The sequence below is a fragment of the Gorilla gorilla genome, chromosome 15, assembly GCF_029281585.2.
Source record: "Gorilla gorilla gorilla isolate KB3781 chromosome 15, NHGRI_mGorGor1-v2.1_pri, whole genome shotgun sequence".
NCBI lineage: Eukaryota > Metazoa > Chordata > Mammalia > Primates > Hominidae > Gorilla > Gorilla gorilla.
In genome coordinates, this window is record NC_073239.2 from 37,179,635 (window position 1) to 37,202,796 (window position 23,162).

The 23,162-nt window shown below is 41.2% G+C and overlaps 1 protein-coding gene and 1 pseudogene across 1 annotated transcript; both read right to left on the bottom strand.

The window, feature by feature from the left end:
- Positions 1-822: 822 nt before the first annotated feature.
- On the bottom strand, positions 823-2,499 carry LOC115930602 (single-stranded DNA-binding protein 3-like; annotated as a pseudogene).
- Positions 2,500-12,058: 9,559 nt separating this feature from the next.
- LOC115930603 (ras-related protein Rab-6C-like) lies at positions 12,059-15,305 on the bottom strand. The gene has a single exon (XM_055361360.2). The coding sequence runs from the start codon at positions 14,850-14,852 to the stop codon at positions 14,016-14,018; it is 837 nt and encodes a 278-aa protein (XP_055217335.2). The 5' UTR covers positions 14,853-15,305; the 3' UTR covers positions 12,059-14,015.
- Positions 15,306-23,162: the final 7,857 nt, after the last annotated feature.

A 23,162-nucleotide genomic window follows, 5' to 3' on the forward strand; every position in this document is an offset into this window, starting at 1 on the left:
CCAGAACACACTCACCACTCATAGAAGCAAAGCAAGAAAAATGGAAACATTATAGTCAATGCCCATGTTCTACCCCAGGATCAAATGAGGTATTAATACTGAGAGTTGTGATTCTGAATAAGTCTTAACCTTCTGCACATCTTAGTTGTTCAAAAATGTGTCATGTCAGCAAGGTGGTAACAGTGAAGATTTTCTACAATCAAAATAGTATTGTTATGTTCTGTTGTATAAAATAGAAATAAATGTACCACATTGATCAGAAAAATCACACTAGCATATTCTGGCAGCTTAATTTTTTTATTATTGTACTTTAAGTTCTAGGGCACATGTGCACAACGTGCAGGTTTGTTACATAGGTACACATGTGCCATGTTGGTTTGCTGCACCCATTAACTCATCATTTACATTAGGTACTTCTAATGCTATCCCTCCCCTAACCTCCACGCTAGGACAGGCCCCCGTGTGTGATGTTCCCCGCCCTGTCCAAGTGTTTTCATCGTTCAGTTCCCACCTATGAGTGAGAACATGCGGTGTTTGGTTTTCTGTCCTTATGATAGCTTGCTCAGAATGATGGTTTCCAGCTTCATCCATGTTCCTGCAAAGGACATGAACTCATCCTTTTTTATGGCAGCATAGTATTCCATGGTGTACATGTGCCACATTTTCTTTTTTTTCTCTTTCTTTTTCTTTCTTTCTTTCTTTCTTTCTTTCTTTCTTTCTTTCTTTCTTTCTCTTTTTTGTTTTGTTTTATGGAATAAAAAGTTCGGCCTTTTTACTGTATGAAACTAAAATTGGGAACGGTTGGCGTGGATGGGATGGGAGGGGGTTGAAGGGAGCAGGAGATGCCCTTTCCACCAGCTCCTGGGTAATGACACCTCACTTCTTGCATAATTTCTGGCATCTTCCCGCCTGCAATGCCGGCTCTCTCAGCGTCTTGGAGAAGAGGGGATCACACACTCATCGTCATGCTTGGAGAATAATTGCCATTCTGAAAGGAGTGGAGGAAGTTCCCTCCTAGCTCGCCGTCATCTCGAGGGGTGCCTGGAAGATTGCTAATACTATTCACGTTGTTAGGAGAATTTTTTGGAAGTCATCTATGTCGCCTGACCCTAACAATCCGTTCATGTGGTGTGGCTCCATGCTGCCCATGCCGCCCATCGGACCGTCCGAGCCGGGACCCATCGGGAAGTTGGACCGGCTGCCTCCAGGTGGCACCAGATTAATCAGTGTGTAGATGTTGTCGCTGGAATTTTTTGAATCTGAGGGACTGGGCATAGTGGGTGTTCCTGGAGGGCCACCACCACCAGGGGGGTCCCACATAGGTACCAGGTGATGAGGAGGAGTATGGAATTGAGTTAGCATTGTTAGGATTGGGCCAGGGTCTGCCGGCTCCCGGGCCCATGTTAATCCCGGGCATGGCGGGGCTGAGGGAATTGAGTGGTGGTCTCATGCCACTGCCGTAATTCTGTGGGCCGGGACTCATGGGCCCCATGCCTCGGGAAGGGTTCATTCTCTGCATTGATCCTCCCATGTGGGGGTGGCCTTGTTGTCGTGTGGGATCCATGGAATTGGGCAGCAATGGCTGTGTCCCAGGAACTCCTCCGGAGGAGGCTGGTTTCCCATTCTGATCGGGGGGCCTGGGGCCGCCTGCGTATCGCGGTGACATAAAAGGCTGACTGTGGGGGTCCCATCATGCTGCTAGGATTGTGAGGTGGAGGCTGTGCGTGCGGCGACGGCAGTGACCCCGGAGGACCCTGAAAGAAACCTGGCGGGACTCGGCCTCCTGGCATCCCATCGTTGGGGGGAATGTTGCCAAGCACGGGGCTCGGGGCAGCTGCTGCACTAGAATCAGGAAAGGCTTTTGCTTCACTTGAATGTTTACAAGTGTCTCTCCTTTTAGGAGCTGCACAGTAAAGGTCCCAAAATACACACCACCACGAGTGCAAAAACCGAGGCTGTTCTCCCAACGTGATGTTTTTTTTTTTTTTTTTTTCCCAGAGAATCTCCGATAAGAAGGTCTGTGCAGATTTCTGTGCTCCTACCTGCAGTAAATATTCGTAGACGTATAAAGCTAACTTTTCCCCAGCCTGCCCGTCCGAGGGCACCAACGAGCCTTTGCCTTTGGCAAATATGGTTTGCAGGGAAGAGGGCTCCAAGCCTCGCCACAGCCGCCACCGCTCCGGCTCTCCCGAGCTGCCCCTGGCTCCCGGCCCCCTCCCAGGCGCTCGCTCGCTCTCTCTCTAGCTGGCGCTCTCCTCGCCGCGCTCCCCTCCCTCCCGACCAGGCGCTGACTCCGCGCTCTTTTCAGCTGTCAAAGCATCAGCCTCGGCCGCGGCCCCATCGCCCTGGAACTCCTCCCGCGCCGGCTGGGCCTGGGGTGCCGCCGCCGCCGCCTCCCTCAAGGCCGCCAGCTCTCCGGTAGCTGGGGGGCTCGCCAGGCTCCACCTGTGCAGCGCTCTGCGCCTCCAGCACCGCTGTGGCCGCCGCCGCTGGTCTCATGTGTCACATTTTCTTAATCCAGTCTATGGTTGATGGACAGTTGGGTTGGTTCCAAGTTTTTGCTATTGTGAATAGTGCCGCAATAAACATACGTGTGCATGTGTCTTTATAGTAGCATGATTTATAATCCTTTGGGTATATACCCAGTAATGGAATCTCTGGGTCAAATGGTATTTCTCGTTCTAGATCGTTAAGGAATCGCCACACTGTCTTCCACAATGGTTGAACTAGTTTACACTCCCACCAACAGTGTAAAAGCGTTCCTATGTCAAGCAATGGCAACAAAAGCCAAAATAGACAAATGGGATCTAATTAAACTAAAGATCTTCTGCACAGCAAAAGAAACTACCATCAGAGTGAACAGGCAACCTACAGAATGGGAGAACATTTTTGCAATCTATCCATCTGACAAAGGGCTAATATCCAGAATCTACAAAGAACTTAAACAAATTTACAAGAAAAAAACAAAACAACCCCATCAAAAAGTGGGCAAAGGACATGAACAGACACTTCTCAAAAGAAGACATTTATGCAGTCAACAGACACACGAAAAAATGCTCGCCATCACTGGCCATCAGAGAAATGCAAATCAAAACCACAATGAGATACCATCTCACACCAGTTAGAATGGCAGCTTAATTTTTAAAACGCTATATCAATAATTTAAGCACATAGATCTCTCAGCTAGAATAAATGTTACATATTTAATTGACAATAATTTTTTGCTCTCTTAGAGATGTGTAGATAGACTTTGGGTTTATCAAATGGTTTTTTTTTTTTTTTTTTGAGATGGAGTCTCGCTCTGTCACCAGGCTGGTGTGCAGTGGTGCGATCTTGGCTGATTACAACCTCCGACTCCTGGGTTCAAGCGATTCTCCTGCCTCAGCCTCTCACGTAGCTGGGATTACAGGCATGTGCCACCACGCCCAGCTAATTTTTGTACTTTTAGTAGAGACGGGGTTTCACCATGTTGGCCAGGATGGTCTCGATTTCCTGACCTCAGATCCGCCCACCTCGGCCTCCCAAAGTGCTGGGATTACAGGTGTGAGCCACTCCGCCAGGCCAGTTCTGACATATTTTTAAGAAAGATTAGGCTGATGCTATGGTAACTCAGTTATTCATGATACATGTCATATTATAAGTAGGAGAATTCAATATTCATGGTTTTGAAGCAATTTCAGAGTACTATAATCACCCCACTTGACAGACTTCAGAATTCATTGGAAATCTCTGGAAATAATTAGCAAGTTATTAGTACAGACTCTAAACAGACCTTCAAAATGCATTACATAGATCTGCTAGAAGAGATTGTCAGTCTGCCAAAAGTAGTCACTTTGGTTTGATTTGCACTGAATGAAATTTTTTAAATGTAAAGCTAAACTCTTCAGGATCACTGCACTGGGTTTCTATGGGACAACACTGAACAGGGCTGCCACTGAAACACCTTAGATGAGAGCCTCAAACTCCCTGAACACAGCTTCCAGCACACTATTGGGAGAATGACTGGGACTCAAAAATGTGTGCAATGAATGTACTTAGGAGCTTCTTGGAGAGGAAGTAAAGAGGTTGTATGTAATAACCTCCAGTTTAGTACTACTACAGATAAAGTAGTAGTATTGATAAAGTAATTGATAAAGAAATAGTAGTGCTAAAGTCATACTAATAAAGTAGTACTAATAGCCCTATACTAGTAGTAATAATAAAGTGGTATTGCTATTGATTCTATTGGTCTATCTACCTACCTATCTCTCTAGATGGGAGGGCATAGGATTTGGCTGATGAGATTGGGCTTAGCAGTGAAGAGCAAAGAGCTCATGCATGCTTTGAACAGGTATGCCCTCAAACTTGGTATTGTGTGACTAAATTCCAGAACCAAGGCTAAAAGTTGGAAGTTTTGTTTGACTATTTGCGTGTCACATTTTCCTTTTGGTCTATTGTCTAACATATGCTGCTAGAATTCTTTTCACTCTGACTACCTTTTACGTGGTTGGACGACGCTGTTATTGATGAGATCACACCCAAGCTGATCAGAGATCCGCCCAATTCTTGCACCTACATCAAGGCCTTGGGAGAAATGGTGGTGCAGCAGGAGAGCAGAAACCTAACCATCGCCATCATAAGGCCCTCCATTGTGGGAGCAACGTGGCATGAGCCTTTCCCAGTAAGCCCACTCACCTGGATTCTGTGTTTTGCTTCCAAATTAAAGTTCTTCTAGCCCAATTACTTTCTGATGTCGTTTCTCCCCCTCCTCCTCCTTCTCCTTTCTTCATCTTCTTCCTCTTCCCCTTCCCCTCTTCCTCCTCCTCAGGATTTATAGCTAAGTGCAGCCAATCAAATATGAACCCATTAAACTAGGGCAAAATTCCACTTTGGGATCAGGATTTACTCAGCATGCAGCTTCTCTGGCAGTTACCCTGACTGTCCTAGAGTTGAATGGAGATCTTAAATTAGCTTCTAATTACTCTAGCCTCAAAATTCCCATGGGTGATGGTTTCATATCTTGGCTTTCCCACTATAGTTTAAACATACCGAATGTTCTTAATGGTCAAATTGGTAGTATTGCAACTGCCAGGTAGTATTGTAACCCTTGTTTAAGGGTTACAAAGTGCACAGAAGGATCTCAGTTTGGGAATACTGTTTTTTTCTAACCTCAGTATAGTGCTATGTCCTTTTAAAAGTACTTTGAATTATACTATCTTCTTTTTTTATTATTATACTTTAGGTTCTAGGGTACATGTGCACAATGTGCAGGTTTGTTACATATGTCTACATGCGCCATGTTGGTTTGCTGCACCCATTAACTCGTCATTTACATTAGGTATTTCTCCTAATGCTATCCCTCCCCTAGCTTCCATGCTAGGACAGGCCCCTGTGTGTGATGTTCCCTGCCTTGTGTCCAAGTGTTCTCATTGTTCAATTCCCACCTATAAGTGAGAACATGCGGTGTTTGGTTTTCTGTCCTTGTGGTAGTTTGCTCAGAATGATGGTTTCCAGTTTCATCCATGTCGCTACAAAGGATATGAACTCATCCTTTTTTATGGCTGCATAGTTCTCCATGGCTTATATGTGCCACATTTTCTTAATCCAGTCTATCATCGATACAGATTTGAGTTGGTTCTAAGTTGTTGCTATTGTGAATAGTGCTGCAATAAACATATGTGTTTATGTGTCTTTATAGTAGCAGGATTTATAATCCTTTGGGTATATACCCAATAATGGGATCGCTGGATCAAATGGTATTTCTAGTTCTAGATCCTTGAGGAATCGCCACAATGCCTTCTACAATGATTGAACTAGTTTACACTCCCACCAACAGTGTAAAAGTGTTCCTATTTCTCCACATGCTCTCCAGCACCTGTTGTTTCCTGACTCTTTAATGATCGCCATTCTAACTGGTGTGAGATAGAATTATACCATCTTCTTTAAAGCAAGTCTGTGAAGCTTTGGGGCAGATAAATTCCAGCTCCACCACTTACTGGCAAGGCAAAATATTTGGCTTGTCCCTTCCGTAAAACAGGAGGGATACTATTTTGGAGAGCTGGTTTAATGAGACAATGTATGAGGAGTGCTCAGTCTCTAGCAAAAGGCAGGTCCTTACTACAAGGCTCATGGATATTAATCCCTTCATCTTCTCCTCCCGCCTCTCTCCTTTCCCATTATACACACACATTTTGACTTTTACACTATGAGGTAAAGAGACATAATAAGGTCAGCTGAATGGCTTAGGGTTTAGGAAACAAACTCAAAAAGACATTTCCCTCTAACTGTTCTTAAACATAATCTTCCCTGTAACATCTTTAAGCAAGTCAACACACACACACACACACACACGCTACATATACACACACACACATATATATGTGTATCTGGCATGGACTCTATAGCTGGTCAAAAATGTCAAGAAATGGGCCATTACTACCAATCATGTCTCCAATATTCTCCTAAGGAGGCTAAAGTCAGGACTGAGGTGGAGAAGTATGGTTGGTGAATTGCTTAGCAGATCATGATATAAGAACAAGGTTCAATGTAGCCCTTAAGATGTCATAAAACACCACAAAACCATTCATGACTCCTGCTACGAACAACAATCCTGGCAAAATTTTAATTTTTGCATAGTCAAGGTGCAGAAAATAGCCAATGTTTTGCCATTGATCTTTCAGATCTTAATAATACTGAATTAGATAGTTCTGTTGGCTGGGGTCTCAGTGCTCTTGTTTGAAATTTATTAAGATGAGACTGCAGATGTTTCAAAGATACAACAATCTTCTGAAATGTGTAACCAACAGAAATCTTCTTTCTTTTAGGGTTGGGTTGAAAATCTAAATGGACCTAGCAGACTTATTATTGTGGTATGTTTAAGGATGAAGAAATAACTCTCTGAAATGTAGTGGAGGAATAGTAATAAAATTCTTAGTGCTGGCTTAGCTTCATTGATCCCAAAACATAAATGTTACTTTACTAACAATTGAAGCATATTATTTCAATTATGCTGATCGTAATATAGAAGTAGGAAGAAATTACTTTTATTCTTCAAGGATTTTTATCAGAAAAACCAAGGTAATGCATTATCAATTACCATTCAGGAATTCTTCTTTAAAAAACTTTTTTAAATTAAAAATATTAGTCTTAATTGAGTGTGGATAATAGAAATCCCATAATTATCTTATTTTTATTAGACACCTTCTCAAAGTAGTTTTACATTACTTTATTGTCCTTTTGTTTATAATATAGTAAATGTGTCTAAAACAATATGTACAACAGACTAATAAATGGTTCTGTTTAGCTAAGTCTACTCTAGTCTATACCATGAAAATGTTAGGTCTAAATTTCTAAACATTATAAACAACAATTTTTTGAAGTGCTCTGATTTTCCTAAGAATACAATACTCCTGACTTTCTTAAGTTTACACATGTAAATGAGAAGGAACTATATATGAAAATATCATACCTCTTCTTTAGCTATTAGAATTTTCAGCTGAGGTTTTATATCATCACCAATTTAGTGTCACTCCTTTGCTCTGCAAACTTCAGCTCTCAATATATAGTTAATACTTTTATTTTCTGGAGATTTTTAGACTTTAAAGAACTCATTCAAGATTGTTAAGAAACAAAGCAGGGGATGAATTGAAGACTTTCATTTTAAAAGTAAGTGCAGCACAATTATGAAGATTAAGCCTGATGAATATGAAAGGCAGACAGCATCAAATGCTGGTGATGCTGGTAGGAATGCAAATGTTACACCACTTACGAAGACAGTTGGTCAGCTTTTTACAAAACGAAGCAAACTCTTGTCATATAATCTAGCAATAATGCTCCTTAGTATTTACCCAAAGAAACTGAAAACATGTCCACACAAAAACCTGCATGATAATGTTTATAGCGGTTTAATTCATAATTGCCAAACTTGGAAGCAACCAAGATGTCCTTCATTAGGTAAATGGATACACTGTAATACATCCAAATAATTAAATGTTATTCAGCATTAAAAAGAAATGACCTATCAAGCCATAAAAAGACATAAAGCAATCTCAAATACATGTTTCTGAGTGAAGCCAATCAGGAAATGCTACATACTGTATGACTCCAGCTACATGACATTCTGGGAAAGGCAAAACTATGGAGACAGTTAAAAAAAATCAGTGGTTGCCAGGAGTTATGGGGGACAGAGGGACGCACAGATGGAGCACAGAGGAATTTTAGGGCAGTGAAACTCTTCTGTATAATACTATAATTACAGATATTATGTTCAGATTTTTAAATAAATAAAACTGAAATTTAAAATAGAGTAAGAGGGAATCAGGTTAATTTGCAACTGAAATTCATGATCACAAAGCTCATGTCTTTATGTTTCCCAGAAAAAAATATTCCCTGCCCCATTCACTCTCATCCTTTCCCAGAGTAACAGTTCATACTTATTTTCTCTCCTTCCCATCTTCACTCTTTACTGATGACTTTATTTTCAATTTCACTTGTAAAAAAAAAGTGGTCATTTGACAAGAATTTCAAAATCTCCAGTCTCTTCATCTGCTCATCTTTATATATCTATACCTACATTCTGTTATCTCTCCTTTTCATATGGATGAACTGTCTTTGCTTCTAAATAATGTCCACCCCTCTCACTGTGACTAGGTGCTGTGTCTTGTTGTATTAGGATTCTCTAGAGGGACATGACTAATAGGATAAATGTATATATAAAATGAGTTATTAAAGAGTATTGACTCACACAATCACAAGGTGAAGTTGCACGATAGGCTGTCTGCAAGCTGAGGAGCAAGAAAGCCAATCTGAGTCCCCAAATCCCAAAAGTAGGGAAGCCAACCGGGCAGCCTTCAGTCTGTGGCCGAAGGCCTGAGAGCCCCTGGCAAACCCCTGGTGTAGGTCCAAGAGTCCAAAAGCTGAAAGAACTTGGAGTTTGATGTTTGAGGGCAGGAAGCAACCAGCACGGGAGAAAGGTGGAGCCAGTCGAGCCCTTCCATATTCCTCTGCCTGCTTTTATCCTAGCTGCGCTGGCAGCTGATTAGAGGGTGACCACCCAGACTGAGGGTGGGTCTGCATCTCCCAGTTCACTGACTCAACTGTTAATCTCCTTTGGTGACACCCTCACAGACACACCCAGGAACAATACATTGCACCCTTCAATCCAAGCAAGGTGACACTCAGTATTAACCATCACACCTGTTATCTACTCATGCCTGTCATTCCAGAAATTTTCTTGCTTCTTTTTCTGCATCTGAAATTTTAATTTCTCCACCAAGTTCTTCACATCAAAAAACAAAAAAAGAAGTTATTTCTTTTAACCTGAAAAAAACCAATAACTCATAAAGAGCTAATGAATAAATTTATCTCAAATGTTTGACAACTTTAATTATAACTTTAATATTCACAGGTTATATTTATCAATAGATTGCCTTAGGAAAAGAAAAAGACTTCCCATAAACTAGAAGAAAATGTAAAATATAACCAACATATAAACAGCAATGTGTTAAAGAATAATATATAAAGAATAATACAAATAACACAATTAAATAATGAACAAAGGATATAGACATTATACAAAAAATGAAACATGAATAGACAATATATAATGCTTCATATTAGTAATCAGGGAAATGCTATTAAACATAGAACAGGATGATGTTTTACATTAGCCAGCTTGACAAAAATTGAAAATTTCAATCACAACTGTCAGAGAAATTATAGAACAAAGGAGACTTTTATACATGACTTGTAAGTAATGAGATGGGGAAGAGGACATAGAAGTCACTGCCTCACAATCAATGGCGGTTACTCAGTTCACTAGTCAGCAATGTGTGCTGTAAGTTTCACAATCATTTTGTGCTTTTTCTGAGAGAAATAGTTTAACAAAAGTATAATTTTTATTAATCTCACAATAAATTTGACCTAACATTTTATGTGATTGAATTCCTTTAGACCCCATTATTTTATTATGGCTAGTTTCCTGTGTTTCGTTTTGTAGATACATACAATAACTTTAAAAGACAGAAAGATTTTGTAACATCGGTTACTTCTGGGAGTGAAAGTGGGAGGAATTTTTTTTTGCTATGTATTACTTACCTTTTAAATTTTACACTAGGATAATGTATTACTATATTCTGTAACAAAATTAAAATATAACATTTTAAAAAGTTTTAAATTAAAATAAAAAGTTCAGTAGATCAGAGATTCTGTCTCTAACCAGGAGCTAATGACTGATTCCACTATAAACAACTAGAAAACTAGACAAACTATATAAAAAATCATTTTCAAACATTAGACAATCAGCAGCTAAGGACTGTTTTTCTCCAGTTGAGAAGAGACACAAACAATGTAACCCCTACAATAATAGCCTCTTATTTCTGCCTGGGGATACTTACTGGACAACACCATTGACAGAGAACCCATACAGAGCTTGGAGAAGTCCCTGAATTGAAGAGAGAGAAATATTATTTTAGGAGGGCTAAGTGAGCATCTCAAATTTAAAATAATGGACTATATATAAAGAAAGAGCTCCAGAAATCAGCATAGGTTTCCCCTTAGTGACCTAGGGACTGGCTAATTCAGTGAGCATCCAGCCCTGGATCTCATGTCTAATTTCCCCTCCTGAATGTCCAGGATCATCACCTTGAGCTGTCTTCATATCTGCAAATGACAGATTCATCTCTGCCCCTCAGGACTGCATAAACCTGTGCAAATACTTTCTACTTTTTATGAAAAGCACACTAATTTCACAAGCAAGTAGCATTTCCTGTGTTTTGGAGGATCAGCTCAAGCTTTGGAATTCAAAGTTATGGGTTAGACCCTTTACTCACTTCACCTTTCTCTGCATACTTGTGCCTGATTTTTCCTCTTTTTTATTTTTATTTTTGTTTGAGACAGACTCTCACTCTGTCACCCAGGCTGGAGTGCAAGGGCCTGATCTTGGCTCACCGCAACCTCCTCCTCCCAGGTTCAAGAGATTTATAAAACAGCAATACAAATTCCTGTGGAATTCCCCTTTTACTTAAGAATTTAACATCAGCAAATTAGTTTAACAAGGCTGTTTTGTAAGAGGCTGCGGTTGCGTTCAAAAATTTGAATGGGAACAACGACTTGTAAAAAGTCAACATTTAATTAATTAATTTATTTATTTGAGAGGGAGTCTCACTCTGTCACCCAGGCTGGAGTGCAGTGGCGTGATCTTGGCTCACTGCCACCTGGGCCTCCTGGGTTCAAGCGATTCTTCTCCCTCAGCCTCCCGAGTAGCTGGGATACAGAAATGCGCCACCACGCCCCACTAATTTTTGTAGGCTTCACCATGTCGGCCAGGCTGGTCTTGAACTCCCCACCTCAGGTGGTCCGCCTGCCTCAGCCTCCCAAAGTGCTGGGATTACAGGCGTGAGCCACCACACCGGACCAAAAGTCAACACTTGAAACTACCATCTGTTATATTCACTGTGTCTATGATTGGACATATCTTTTTCAGTGGCCAAAAAATTATAAAACGGACACAGAATAGTCTTTTCAAAAAATTAAGGATGTTCTTTCTTCTTAAAAGGATTATAAGGCCAGACACGGTGGCTCACACCTGTAATCCCAGCACTTTGAGAGGCCAAGGTGGGCAGATCACCTGAGGTTAGGAGTTCAAGACCAGCCTGATCAACATGTTTAAACTCCACCTCTACTAAAAATACAAAAATTAGTCGGGCCTGGTGGTGGGTGACTGTAATCCCAGCTACTAGGGAGCCTGAGGCAGGAGAATCGTTTGAACCTGGGAGGTGGAGGTTGTGGTGAGCCAAGATTGCGCCACTGCACTCCAGCCTGGGCAACAAGAGTAAAACTCCGTATTAAAAAAAGGGGTGTGTGTGTGGGGGGGGAGGATTCTAAATATAATTAGAACTGGCATCTAAATTAATTTTAGTCGGTATGTATGTGCGCGTCGTGTGTGTGGATGTGTGGATGTAAATGGCAGTAAAGGGTAAAAAGGGAAGGCGGTAAAAAGGGAGATGGTCTAATATTTTCAACACATTTTTTATTTTTATTTTTGTTTTCTTTTGTGTTTTATTTATATATTTTTGGCAGCAAAATCGTGTTTACTAAAAAAAAAAAATCTGGACTATGAACACACTTCACTGCTTTGAAGAACTCCAAGACAAGTAAAAGGACCAATCAATATTAAAAGCAGTATAACTGGTTACTTTCTTCAAAATACATAAAAAGAATCAAATGCAACAGTGTAGGAAGACAATCACCCCCATGTCAGAAGTCATGACTTCTTCCAAATAAAGAATATGACCCACCTGCAGTAGTGAATCAATATTTATTTCAGGACATGCCATGTCAAAATAAAACAAAGAGTCAACCCTTGCCTTTAGTAATTATATTGTATTATAAAAGCACTTTATAACCACATCTCATGTTTAAGTATAAGTTACTGGTATGTGGGCTAATGATTATCTGTAAGTATTTATCTATTCAGATCCATAATCCAAGTGCTCTCTGAATATTACAAGGTGACAATAAGTGGGAAGTGGAGGAGGAGGAGGAAAGAGAGGGCACTAAGGTTCTCCCAGTTTAAGGTTTTATTGCAATGAGGGGCTGAGGAAGTATGAAGATATTTTTGTTGTCTTTTCATCTTTATGCTGTGTTAAGTAATGTTTACAACATAAATTCAGCAGGCTTTTCCTGACCTGTAACTCAGAAGTTTTCTTCCTGCAAACGATGTATTTACAAATGTGTTAATTAGCTTACACAGCAATCTCACAATAACTAGTAAAGATTAAAAGGGCACACTCCTAGTATATTTGTTTGCAGTGTTTTAAGGGAAATACATATTGCCGTGGTGAAGCTCTAAATAGATTCGACAAAATATCTAAAAATTAAAAGTTGTTTTAAAAAAAGCAAAGAAATATCACCAAAGAAAAAAGATTAATCGTAGCTTAAATATAAAACTAAATCATTAGTTAATTAAAGTATACAGATGTAATACAAATCAAAACCAGCCTGAAAGACCCAATCTTAAAAAATGCTAAAAAATAAGGCATAAATCTGCATAATATTGAGTTTTATTTCCATTCTCTCCTTTCCTTCTACTATGTATGCTTTACCTGATCTGCCTCTAGGGGCTTACAAGAAAATGGTTTCCGGTTTCCGTCTTCAATTTGACCTCAAATGTCCAGAGCAAAGTTTTGCTATTCTGCTGAGGGTTCTTTTGTTGGTAAGCTTTAGATATCGTTATTTCTGCTAATTCAGTAGTTTTGATGGTAGTGACATATTTAAATTCTTCCACTGGTTCTTCTGGAAGGAATTAAACATTTGCAGTGTCTTGCCTCCATAGTATTATTTTTTTAAAAAAGAAAACCCAAGCAAAATCTATTGCTTAAAGAGGTTTCTTATTTTTTAAATAGAGTAACTCTTGACAATTTTAAAACCTTGGGAGAAATAGTTCATTAGAACTTCATTATCTTACCATGAAGAATTAAATACTAAAAACCTGTTCTGAAGCACTTGGTTACTTTTCTCTCCCAGAGTCTAATAAAGCACATGTGAAAGGATCATTTGTTTTAGTCAGAAATACATTTTATGTTCTGCTACTTATAAGTACTCAGTATGTTCTTTAGGACTCATTTTGACGATGCACCAGGAGGCTTTTCTCATTCAAGCACTGCCTACCATGATCGCTGAATTCTGACCTCAAAGAAGATCTAAGTAATTTATATCAGTGCTCAAGAATAATTTTGGACATCTTGGCCCACAGCCTACAGCAAGTGGTATCTGTAAAATTAAAGGATAATTCCAGTGGGCTTGGTCGGACTGCTGTTTTGCCATCTCTTGTTTGTTTTGAGGAAGTGAGGGGAGGCTAGGTAAGAACAGGGAAATAGGGAACGGGGTAAGGGAGAGGTGAGAAAAGCAAGGAGAGAAAAAGTAGGCTGTGAACATACTGCTCCTTAACCAAGCCATACTTATACTGTTGAGATTTCCATCATTTTGAAATACATTATCATAACATTTAAAAAGAAAAAAATGTTAAGAAAATGTATCTAATTTTTAAAGTTATCACTGGAATAAGCTGAAATATTTTGGCTTTTTGTAAAATATAAATAATGAAGACGCTGTCTCCATGAGACAGGCAGCAATGATGAATTGCAAAACGTTATTACTGAAGGGAAAAGGTTCAAGCCAATATTCACACTGCAGTCAATGAAAGAGTAAGGGGGCTTCTGAGGAAGGGATGAAGATGACATGGGAGAGTAGCAGGAACAGCCTCCTTCGCTGACTGGTTGCTCCTGAGGCTTTTCCAGTTTTATGTCACTCATGTCTTCTCTGCTTCTGTCCTGTGTGCTTTTCATTCCCGGCAAAGCTGCTGCTACACGTCGAAAGAGCTGCTTTACACTGTATCCAGCTTTTGCACTAGTTTCAATAAACATAACATTCAGCTCTTTGGCTATCCTCTCTCCCTCCTCAATTGACACTTGCCTCTTGTCAGCAAGATCTGTTTTATTTCCTACTAGCGTGATGATAACATCACTTCCTCTTTCTGTTCTGACATCATCAATCCACTTTGTAGTTTGCTGGAGTGAGTTAACATTTGTGATATCGTCAACTACTACAGCTGCAGCAGAATCACGGATGCACCTGGGAATGAGGCTACGGAGACGTTCCTGAGCCGCCGTATCCGACAGCCGAAGCCCGATTGTTCCATCCTCCAAGTACATAGTTTTTGATAAAAAGTCAGTGCCAATTGTTGCCTGATAGGTGTTGTCAAAACTGTCATACATGAATCTGGTGATCAAAGATGTCTTTGCAACGCTTTGCTCTCCCAGGAACACCAGCTTGAATTTCCTCAGCGGATTCCCGAAGTCTCCGCCCGCGGACATGGTGGAACTAGAGGAACTGCCGCCGCCTCAGCCCAGAGACCTCCCGGACCGATGCTGCTCCAGCCGGCTGAGGAAAAAGGCGAGCGGAAGGGCGGGCACCGAGCTCTCTCGGCCCCTGCAAGGCCCGCTGGAGGAGCCCGGCTGGAGGAGCCCGGCTGGAAGGCAGCAGGACTCTCCACAGACTGGCAGCCGCCGCCGCCTCCCGGCAGAGTAGCCTAGCACCGAGCGAGGCCCGCGGCTGGGAAGGGGAGGAGGGCGGTGTCGGCAGGAGCCAGTCGTGTGCTCTGGCTTCCCAAAGCTAAGGCCGTTCCCTCCTTCCTCACCCGGCTCCAAGACCTGCGGGAGAAAGGCGGACGGTGGCGGAGCCGGAACCGCAGACATACATGGGACCTCTCACGCTCGGTGCCTGGGCTTCCACAGCCGCCGCCGCCGCCGCCGCCGCCTCGGCTGCCGCAGCCCAACCTGCTGAGTGCGCGAGCCTCTGGCGCGGCGCGGCGCGGGGCGAGCCAGGGCGCCTCAACACATTTTTTTTAAATACACAAAACATATGTACTAAAAACAATGGGGCGGTGAAAACAAAATATTGCAAACTAGAAAAAAGACAAAATTGACATTTTAAAGACTTTATTATGTGTTATTAAATATATATTAAATAGAAATGTTATAAAATTTAGCGTCCCTATCTCCCAGTCTCTGAGAGGTCAGAAACCTAACTTTCCTAAGCCACAATTAAGCAAACACATCTGGCCTGATCACATGGACCAGCCTCTCTCGTAACATCATGCAGGAAGTTTCAGTAGCTCCTGCAAAACTCTCCCACCTTGCATTTGAACAGATATGTCAACTGATACAATGACACAAAAATTGTATATTAGACTGAATCTCACAATCACACTCAGCCTGATTATTAACCCTTCTCCTGCATCTTGCTCACCTAAATGTATCTACATTTTCTATGAACTGAATAGCTTAGAAATGTATGTCTGTGTATTATAGCGTAAGTTATTGTAATATAGAAATATGGACTTTCTTTAATTCCCATTTTCTGCCTAGGAAATACCAATATTTTTTTGAGTATGGCAAGTGTTTCCAAGCATTCAGAAGTGGAGAGTGTAGGATATCCACTGCAGAATGAGGTCTGCTTGTCATCCTCTCAGTCTCCACTGCTATCCCTCCCTCATCTCTCTCTGTTTGGTTGATGAGTATAGAAGAAGATCAGTCACTTATATATGAAATGAAAATCGATGAAACTAAGGTGTTGATTTGATTATCCAACCAACCATTTATTGAGTGTTCATTACAAGTCAAATTGTGTTCTGGAGAACAGCTCAGGAAATGAATGCTTGACATCGAGGTACATAACACAAATACGAACATACCATTAAAAATTCAGACCTCTTATGACAATCCAGATTCTCATGTAACTTTTGTGAAGCTCTTTCAAGATGAGAATGTAACAATTCAAAAAAAATTATTTAAACAAGTCATTCTTGAGACAGAAAAGTGGAATTAGAAGATCATATATGGCTGTTTCACTAGCTGAAATCTTAAGTACTGTTTTTAGTCAATTGACAGCCATATAATTCTTAGTTTTATATACTGATATTCATCAGAAATTAAAAACTTTAAAAAGTATTCCTGTCTCATTCTACTAATTTTAAAATTTCATTTATTTGGTTATATTTCTTCAATTTACCTGGGCCTGAATACTTCTTTCCTGCCCAGCATTAAGTTTAATTAATGTCTAATTTCTTTACTTGGTTTAGTTACTTTTGACCATGCTTGGTACACTTCTTGTGTAGCAGGCATGTAGAAATGTTTACAAGTTTATGGTCCTCATTCTTCCAAATTCCTAATGGCGGCACCCAAGAGACACATACCACAATGTAAACACATACACACACACAGCTGCACACCCATACTCACCCACCTACACACACACACATCCCCGCACACACCCATACTCACCCACCTACACACACACACCCATACTCACCCACTTACACATAGACACACACACAAACACCTGTACACACCCATACTCACCCACCTACACCCAGACACACCCACACACACCCCTACACACCCAGACATACCTGCACTCACCCACACACACCCAGACTCACCCACAAACACCTGTAGTCCCCAGCTACTCCCAAGGCTGAGGCGGGAGATGCTTGAATCTGGGAGGCAGAGGTTGCAGTGAGCCAAGATCATGCCTCTGCACTCCAGCCTGAGTGACAGAGCACAACCCTGTCTCAAAAGAAAGACAAAAAAAATTAGACAATTGTGGTAGTCCATGCCTGTATTCTCAGCTACCTGGGGGAGCTGAATTGGGGGGATCACTTGAGCCAGGGAAGTCGAGGCTACAGTGAGCCGTGGTCATGCCACTGCACTCCAGCCTGGGTGACAAAGCGAGATCACTTCTCTACAAAGAAAAAAAAATAAAGAAGTCATCCACCATGGACACTGAGTCTGATAACCACATACTTTCCTCAGCATAAATCTCCCAGTAGAGTTGCTTTTAGAAAATAGAAGTCATCCCAGCGCAGTGGCTCATGCTGTAATCCCAGCAATCTGGGAAGCCAAGGTGGGAGAATTGCTTGAGCCCTGGAGTTGGAGACCACCCTGGGCAATGTAGTGAGACCCCATCTCTATATACAATTTTAAAAAGTAGCTGGGCATGGTGGCATGCACGTGTGGTCCCAACTACTTGGGAGGCTGAGGTGGGAGGATGGATGGAGCCCAGATGGTGGAGGCTGCAGTGAGTCATGATCATACCACTGCACTCCAGCCCCAGCAGCGGAGTGAGACCCTGTCTCAAAAAAAAAAAAAAAAAAAAGAAAAAGAAAGAAAATAGAAGTCAAGAATGGAGGCCCAAATGACTGTTCAGAGTTTCTTTGGTCTGTAGTTATTTTTGTATTGTTTCACAGCCTTTCTCTAAAAACAAACAAAAAACCCCAACAAACAAACAAAAAACCCACCACCACTACCACCACCACAACAACAAAACAGGTTTTAAGTGACCTAATAGGTATTCTGTGTCTCTGGCTCTCTTTCAGAGACCAAAAGACTAGGAGCCTGGCTTCTAGTTTTCAAAAGAGCTAAGTGACTGACCTAGGCCGATGACTCGCAATCCTCGTTTTACAATTGAACCACCTGAGGAGCTTTTTCAAAATACACATGTCTGGTTTCCAGACCCAGAGATTCTGATTGGATAAGTCTTGCCTCAGAGATGGGAATGTGTTCTTTTTAAAAGCTCCACAGATAATTCTAGAAGGCAATGCCAGTTAAAAGCCCCCAAACCAGACCCCATTCAGCAGATGCTAGTGTAGGTTAATACTGTGTGAGAACGCTAGAAAAAATTATATTTGTACTTTATATAAGCATATACAGGAAGTATGGTACAATGAAAAACATGGTTATAGTAATGCCAAATTGCCTTCCAATTAATTTCTTATCAAGATATTAATTAATTAATTGAATTAATTTCTGATCAAGATATACTATCACCACTATTATTTTTCTATTCTAAAAGTGGAAAATAAGATACTCTAGTACTATGTTTCAATAATAAAAATAATCAATATTGATTGGGTACCACTATGTCAGAGACTGCTAAGTATGTTACATATAATTATCTTACTCTGTATTCTTATTTTTTTTTTTTTTTGAGACAGAATCTTGCTTTGTCACCCAGGCTGGAGTGCAGTGGCACAATCTTGGCTCACTGCAATCTCTGCCTCCCAGGTTCAAGCAATTCTCCCTCCTCAGCCTCCCAAGTAGCTGGGATTACAGGAGCCTACCACTGTGCCCAGCTAATTTTTGTATTTTTAGTAGAGACGCGGTTTCACCCTGTTGGCCATGCTAGTCTCGAACTTCTGACGTCTCAGGTGATCTGCCTGCCGTGGCCTCTCAAAGAGCTGGGATTATAGGCATGAGCCAATGTGCCTGGCCACAAGCTAGACTTTCTACGAAGAGGAGCAGAAGGTAACTTTATTATTTCTTTCTCACCCCTCTCCAAGTAAATTTGCTTTGTGGATTATTCCCCACCTTCCACCATATCTCTGGATGGAATTTCAAGCAGATCATAGGGTTTCCAGTCACCATCTGATATTATCCATTCTAGCCCATTCTATTTGTTAAAACTATAAACTTTGTTCTAATTCAAAATGTCTGTTCTCTTCCAGCTGGGGCTCAGGAGCCTGCAGTGGGGAGAAGGATGCAGTTCACTTCACCTTCTCCTCTATTCACTAGTAATCGCTGCTTGTGGTCCCTTGGGATGGTGGGAATAGTTAGGGAGAACAAGGATCATCCTTAAACAGCGACTGCTGGCCGGGCGCAGTGACTCACACCTATATTCCTACCACTTTAGGAGGCCTAGGCAGGTGGATCATTTGAGGCCAGGAGTTTGAGACCATCCTGGCCAACATGACAAAACCCCATCTCTACTAAAAATACAAAAAATACTAAAAAAGTCAGGCATGGTGGTGCGTGCCTGCAGTTCCAGCTGCTCAGGAGGCTGAGGCATGAAAATCACTTGAACCTGGGAGGCAGAGGCTGCAGTGAGCCGAGATCGCGCCACTGCACTCCAGCCTGGGTGACAGAGCAAGACCCTGTCTCAAAAAAAAAAAAAAAATTAAAAAAACAATAAACAGCTGCTGCCTTGCGATCAGGCAGCTGGGTACTGTGTATACTGTGTATCCAGTATTGGATCTTTCTCTCTAGAGGGAATGTAGTAGATTTTGAGACACTGTTCATCACCTGGGATCTCCCTTCTGCAGTTTCCTTGATGGTTGTTCAGATACCTCCTCCAGAGTGCCACTTGCAGTTTCACCCTCAGAGTTTGTGTTTCGGGGAGAATTATCCTCTTATTGAGATCACTTCCGTCCTTCAGGTGGGCCTGTGGTACAGGGTCCCTTTTAAACCTACTCATGTCCAGGGCCTTCTCCAGGATCTGTATGGCTCACAGTATAAACAACTTCCGTATCCCTCCAGTGGGATAATCTGCAAGTGCAAGCAGTTCGCAGTGCCGCGGTGCTTCCTTCTCTCCCAGCAAGCAGACCAAACCAGTGTTTACTCTTTGGAATCAGATGTTAAACCGTTCCCCAAATTCCAGGGAACTCATGTCAAGCTCTACAAATGGTCCTTTTGAAGCCATTCTCTGGGCTTGACTTGTAGGAAACGCCACAGCTCACTAGGACCTCTTTCCAATGGCCTCTGCAGCAACCCAGTGGAATCTCAGATTGGAAGTGTCTGGCCCAGCCCCTCAACTTGGAATGTAGGAGTGCCTGACACCTATTTTGTTTTTGGCATTTGGAGTATCTGATGAAAACCAAAATGCTCAAATTTAATATATGATTTTTTTGAAGGGCAGAGGGAGAACAGGCATAGAGGTTAGCCCACTATTATGATGTTCCTGATGTCATTTCATTTTTTTTTTTTTTTGAGGCGGAGTCTGGCTCTGTCGCCCAGGCTGGAGTGCAGGGGTGCGATCTCGGCTCACTGCAAGCTCCGCCTCCTGGGTTCACGCCATTCTCCTGCCTCAGCCTCCCAAGTAGCTGGGACTACTACAGGCGCCCGTCCCTCGCCTGGCTAATTTTTTTGTATTTTTAGTAGAGACGGGGTTTCACCGTGTTAGCCAAATAGTCTCGATCTCTGACCTCGTGATCCGCCCGCCTCGGCCTGCCAAAGTGCTGGGATTACACGCGTGTGCCATCCCGCCTGGCCTTTTAAATCATTTCTTTATGGTCTAATATGTTAGAATGTATCATTAGTTATTATAAATCAGAATAAATACTCCTTTTGAAGTATGAGATGATGACTGGGCGTGGTGGCTCACGCCTGTAATATCAGCACTCTGGGAGGCTGAGGCAGGCTGATCACCTGAGGTCAGAAGTTCGAGACCAGCCTGGCCAACATGGTGAAACCCCGTCTCTACTAAAAATGCAAAAGAAAAAATAATTAGCTAGGCGTGGTGGCGCATGCATGTGATCCCAGCTACTCGGGAGGCTGAGGCAGGAGAATTGCTTGAACCTGGGAGGCAGAGGTTGCAGTGAGCCACGATCGCACCACTGCACTCCAGCCTGGGCAACAGAGCAAGATTCCATCTCAAAAAAAAAAAAAAAAATTATGAGATGAATGAATAAATTTAGATGAATGAAGACATGTATATATTTACAGCCTGCCAAATAACTACTTGTAACATTTGGGTGAATTTCTTTATTTTTCATGAATGTGTTAATTTTTTAATTCAGTAAGCAACATGTGCAAAACAGTATTCTGGACTCTTCTGGACCCCAGACACATACAGAAACGATCTTGGAGGAAAAAAAACAGGTAGCAGGAAATCAACATTTAGCAAACACTTCCTCCTCTGTGTTAGGCCCTAAATAAGAATTTCAATGCACAGTCAAGCTATTCATATGAAGTCTCTTAAATCCCATGTTTTAAAAAATACAGTAAATACCTTTCTGGTGAATTCCTTTTCACTAGAGATAAGATTGGACTACATGTTTGACTTTGTAAGTGCCATAATCATAATATGAAATAGTTTCCCATGTTTTTAAAATATCTTGGTAAATAATTTTAAAGTTTGCAAAGGACTCCTGTAATTGTATATCCCATAATTATTTAACCTTCTAACAATGTACATTTACTCTTTAACCATTTTATGTATTTCTTATGTTCTTCCTTAGGGTAAATCCATGGATGTAGAATTACTGAGTGAAAGAACAGTTATAAAGCTCTTGATACTTACTGCAAAATTGCTTTTCAGTAGGGTTTTAGCATTTTACGTTTCCACTACCATTCTATGAAAGTGCCATTTCTGGCCAGGCTCACACCTGTAATCCGAGCACTTTGGGAGGCCAAGGTGGGCAGATCACCTGAGGTCAGGAGTTCGAGACAAGCCTGGCCAACATTATAAAACCCCATCTCTACTAAAAACACAAGAATTAGCCGGGCATGGTGGCGCACGCCTGTAATCCCAGCTACTTGGGAGGCTGAGGCAGGAGAATTGCTTGAACCTGGGAGGCAGAGATTGCACCACTGCACTCCAGCCTGGGTGACAAAATGAGAGTCTGTCTCAAGAAAAAAAAGAAAAAAAAAAGGGCCATTTTTGATGATGGGGGGCAAAAACCCTTTGCTATTTTGGTAGATTAAAAAGGGTATCTAGCCATTTTAACTTGTATTTATTTGAATATGAAGTGAGGTTCAACTCTTCTTTGAAAGGTGCTTGTAGTTCTTGTTACATAATAATATTTTAACAAGAAAAATAGAACGGTTTTTCCTTAGGGATAAATAAATAAAATAGTATCTCTTTGAGGCCAACATTCATGTTCATTGTTAACTTTTTACAACCTGGAGTTTTCCATTCAGAATATACAGCTTATTCTCTTAGTTCAGAAATTAGATTCTTGATGCTTATTTACCCCAGTTGGCTCTGCAGCCCTGAGAAAGGTTTTTCAGTTCTTGCAAACATTTATATGTAGAGTAGATTTTATTACCATGTAGAAACAGAATAGAAGTTCTTGACAAGTGGAAGTCCTCTGTGATAGGGCAGCCTCGAGTGACCAAAACAGGTAAATTGTGAAAATTTTCCAGTATCAGAAGTAACATTTTTTCCTAAGGCAGGAAACAGTATACTCACAAAGAAATTTTTACATCTGCCTGGGTCTTGGTAGAATCATTAAGGGAAAGTTTTAAGAAAACTTTCTTAAAAGACTTTTGTCTTTTAAATAGGTAAAATGAGCTGAGAATACAGATAAAGGTGTGTGAATGAGAACAAGTTACGATGACCCCAGGAAAACCCTTCTCCAGGTTACCTGGCCACCAGCTGTGACCCCTCTGAAGAAGGAGGAAACAAGCACTGCTGTTGAGTGGGCCTGCTCTTCCAAGACGCCAACTCATTTTTATTTTTCTTTCCTAAGTATCTTACACATTTGCAGGATCATATAAATTTATTTTCCAAAACAAAATATTTTTGTTGTTTTGCGCATTTCAAAACAAACATGTTTATTTTTAAGTTAATAATGTTGTTAAAAACTCAGTTTATAACATTGAAAGTTGCTAGGAGTGGTGGCTCATGCCTGCAATCCAATTATATATATACATATAGATATAATCTCTTCTATAATTGGTTTCCATTGTCATATATGCCTATTTTAAATTGTATTTTATTTTATTTTTTAAGAGATGGGTCTCACTATGTTGCCCAGGCTGGCCTTGAGCACCCGTGCTCAAGTGATCCTCCTGCCTCAGCCTCCCAAGTAGCTGAGACTACAGGTGTGCCACTGCGCTGGACTAACA

Excerpts from the sequence above, each read along its gene's own strand:
- LOC115930603 (XM_055361360.2), bottom strand. The coding sequence starts at position 14,852 with ATGTCCGCGGGCGGAGACTTCGGGAATCCGCTGAGGAAATTCAAGCTG.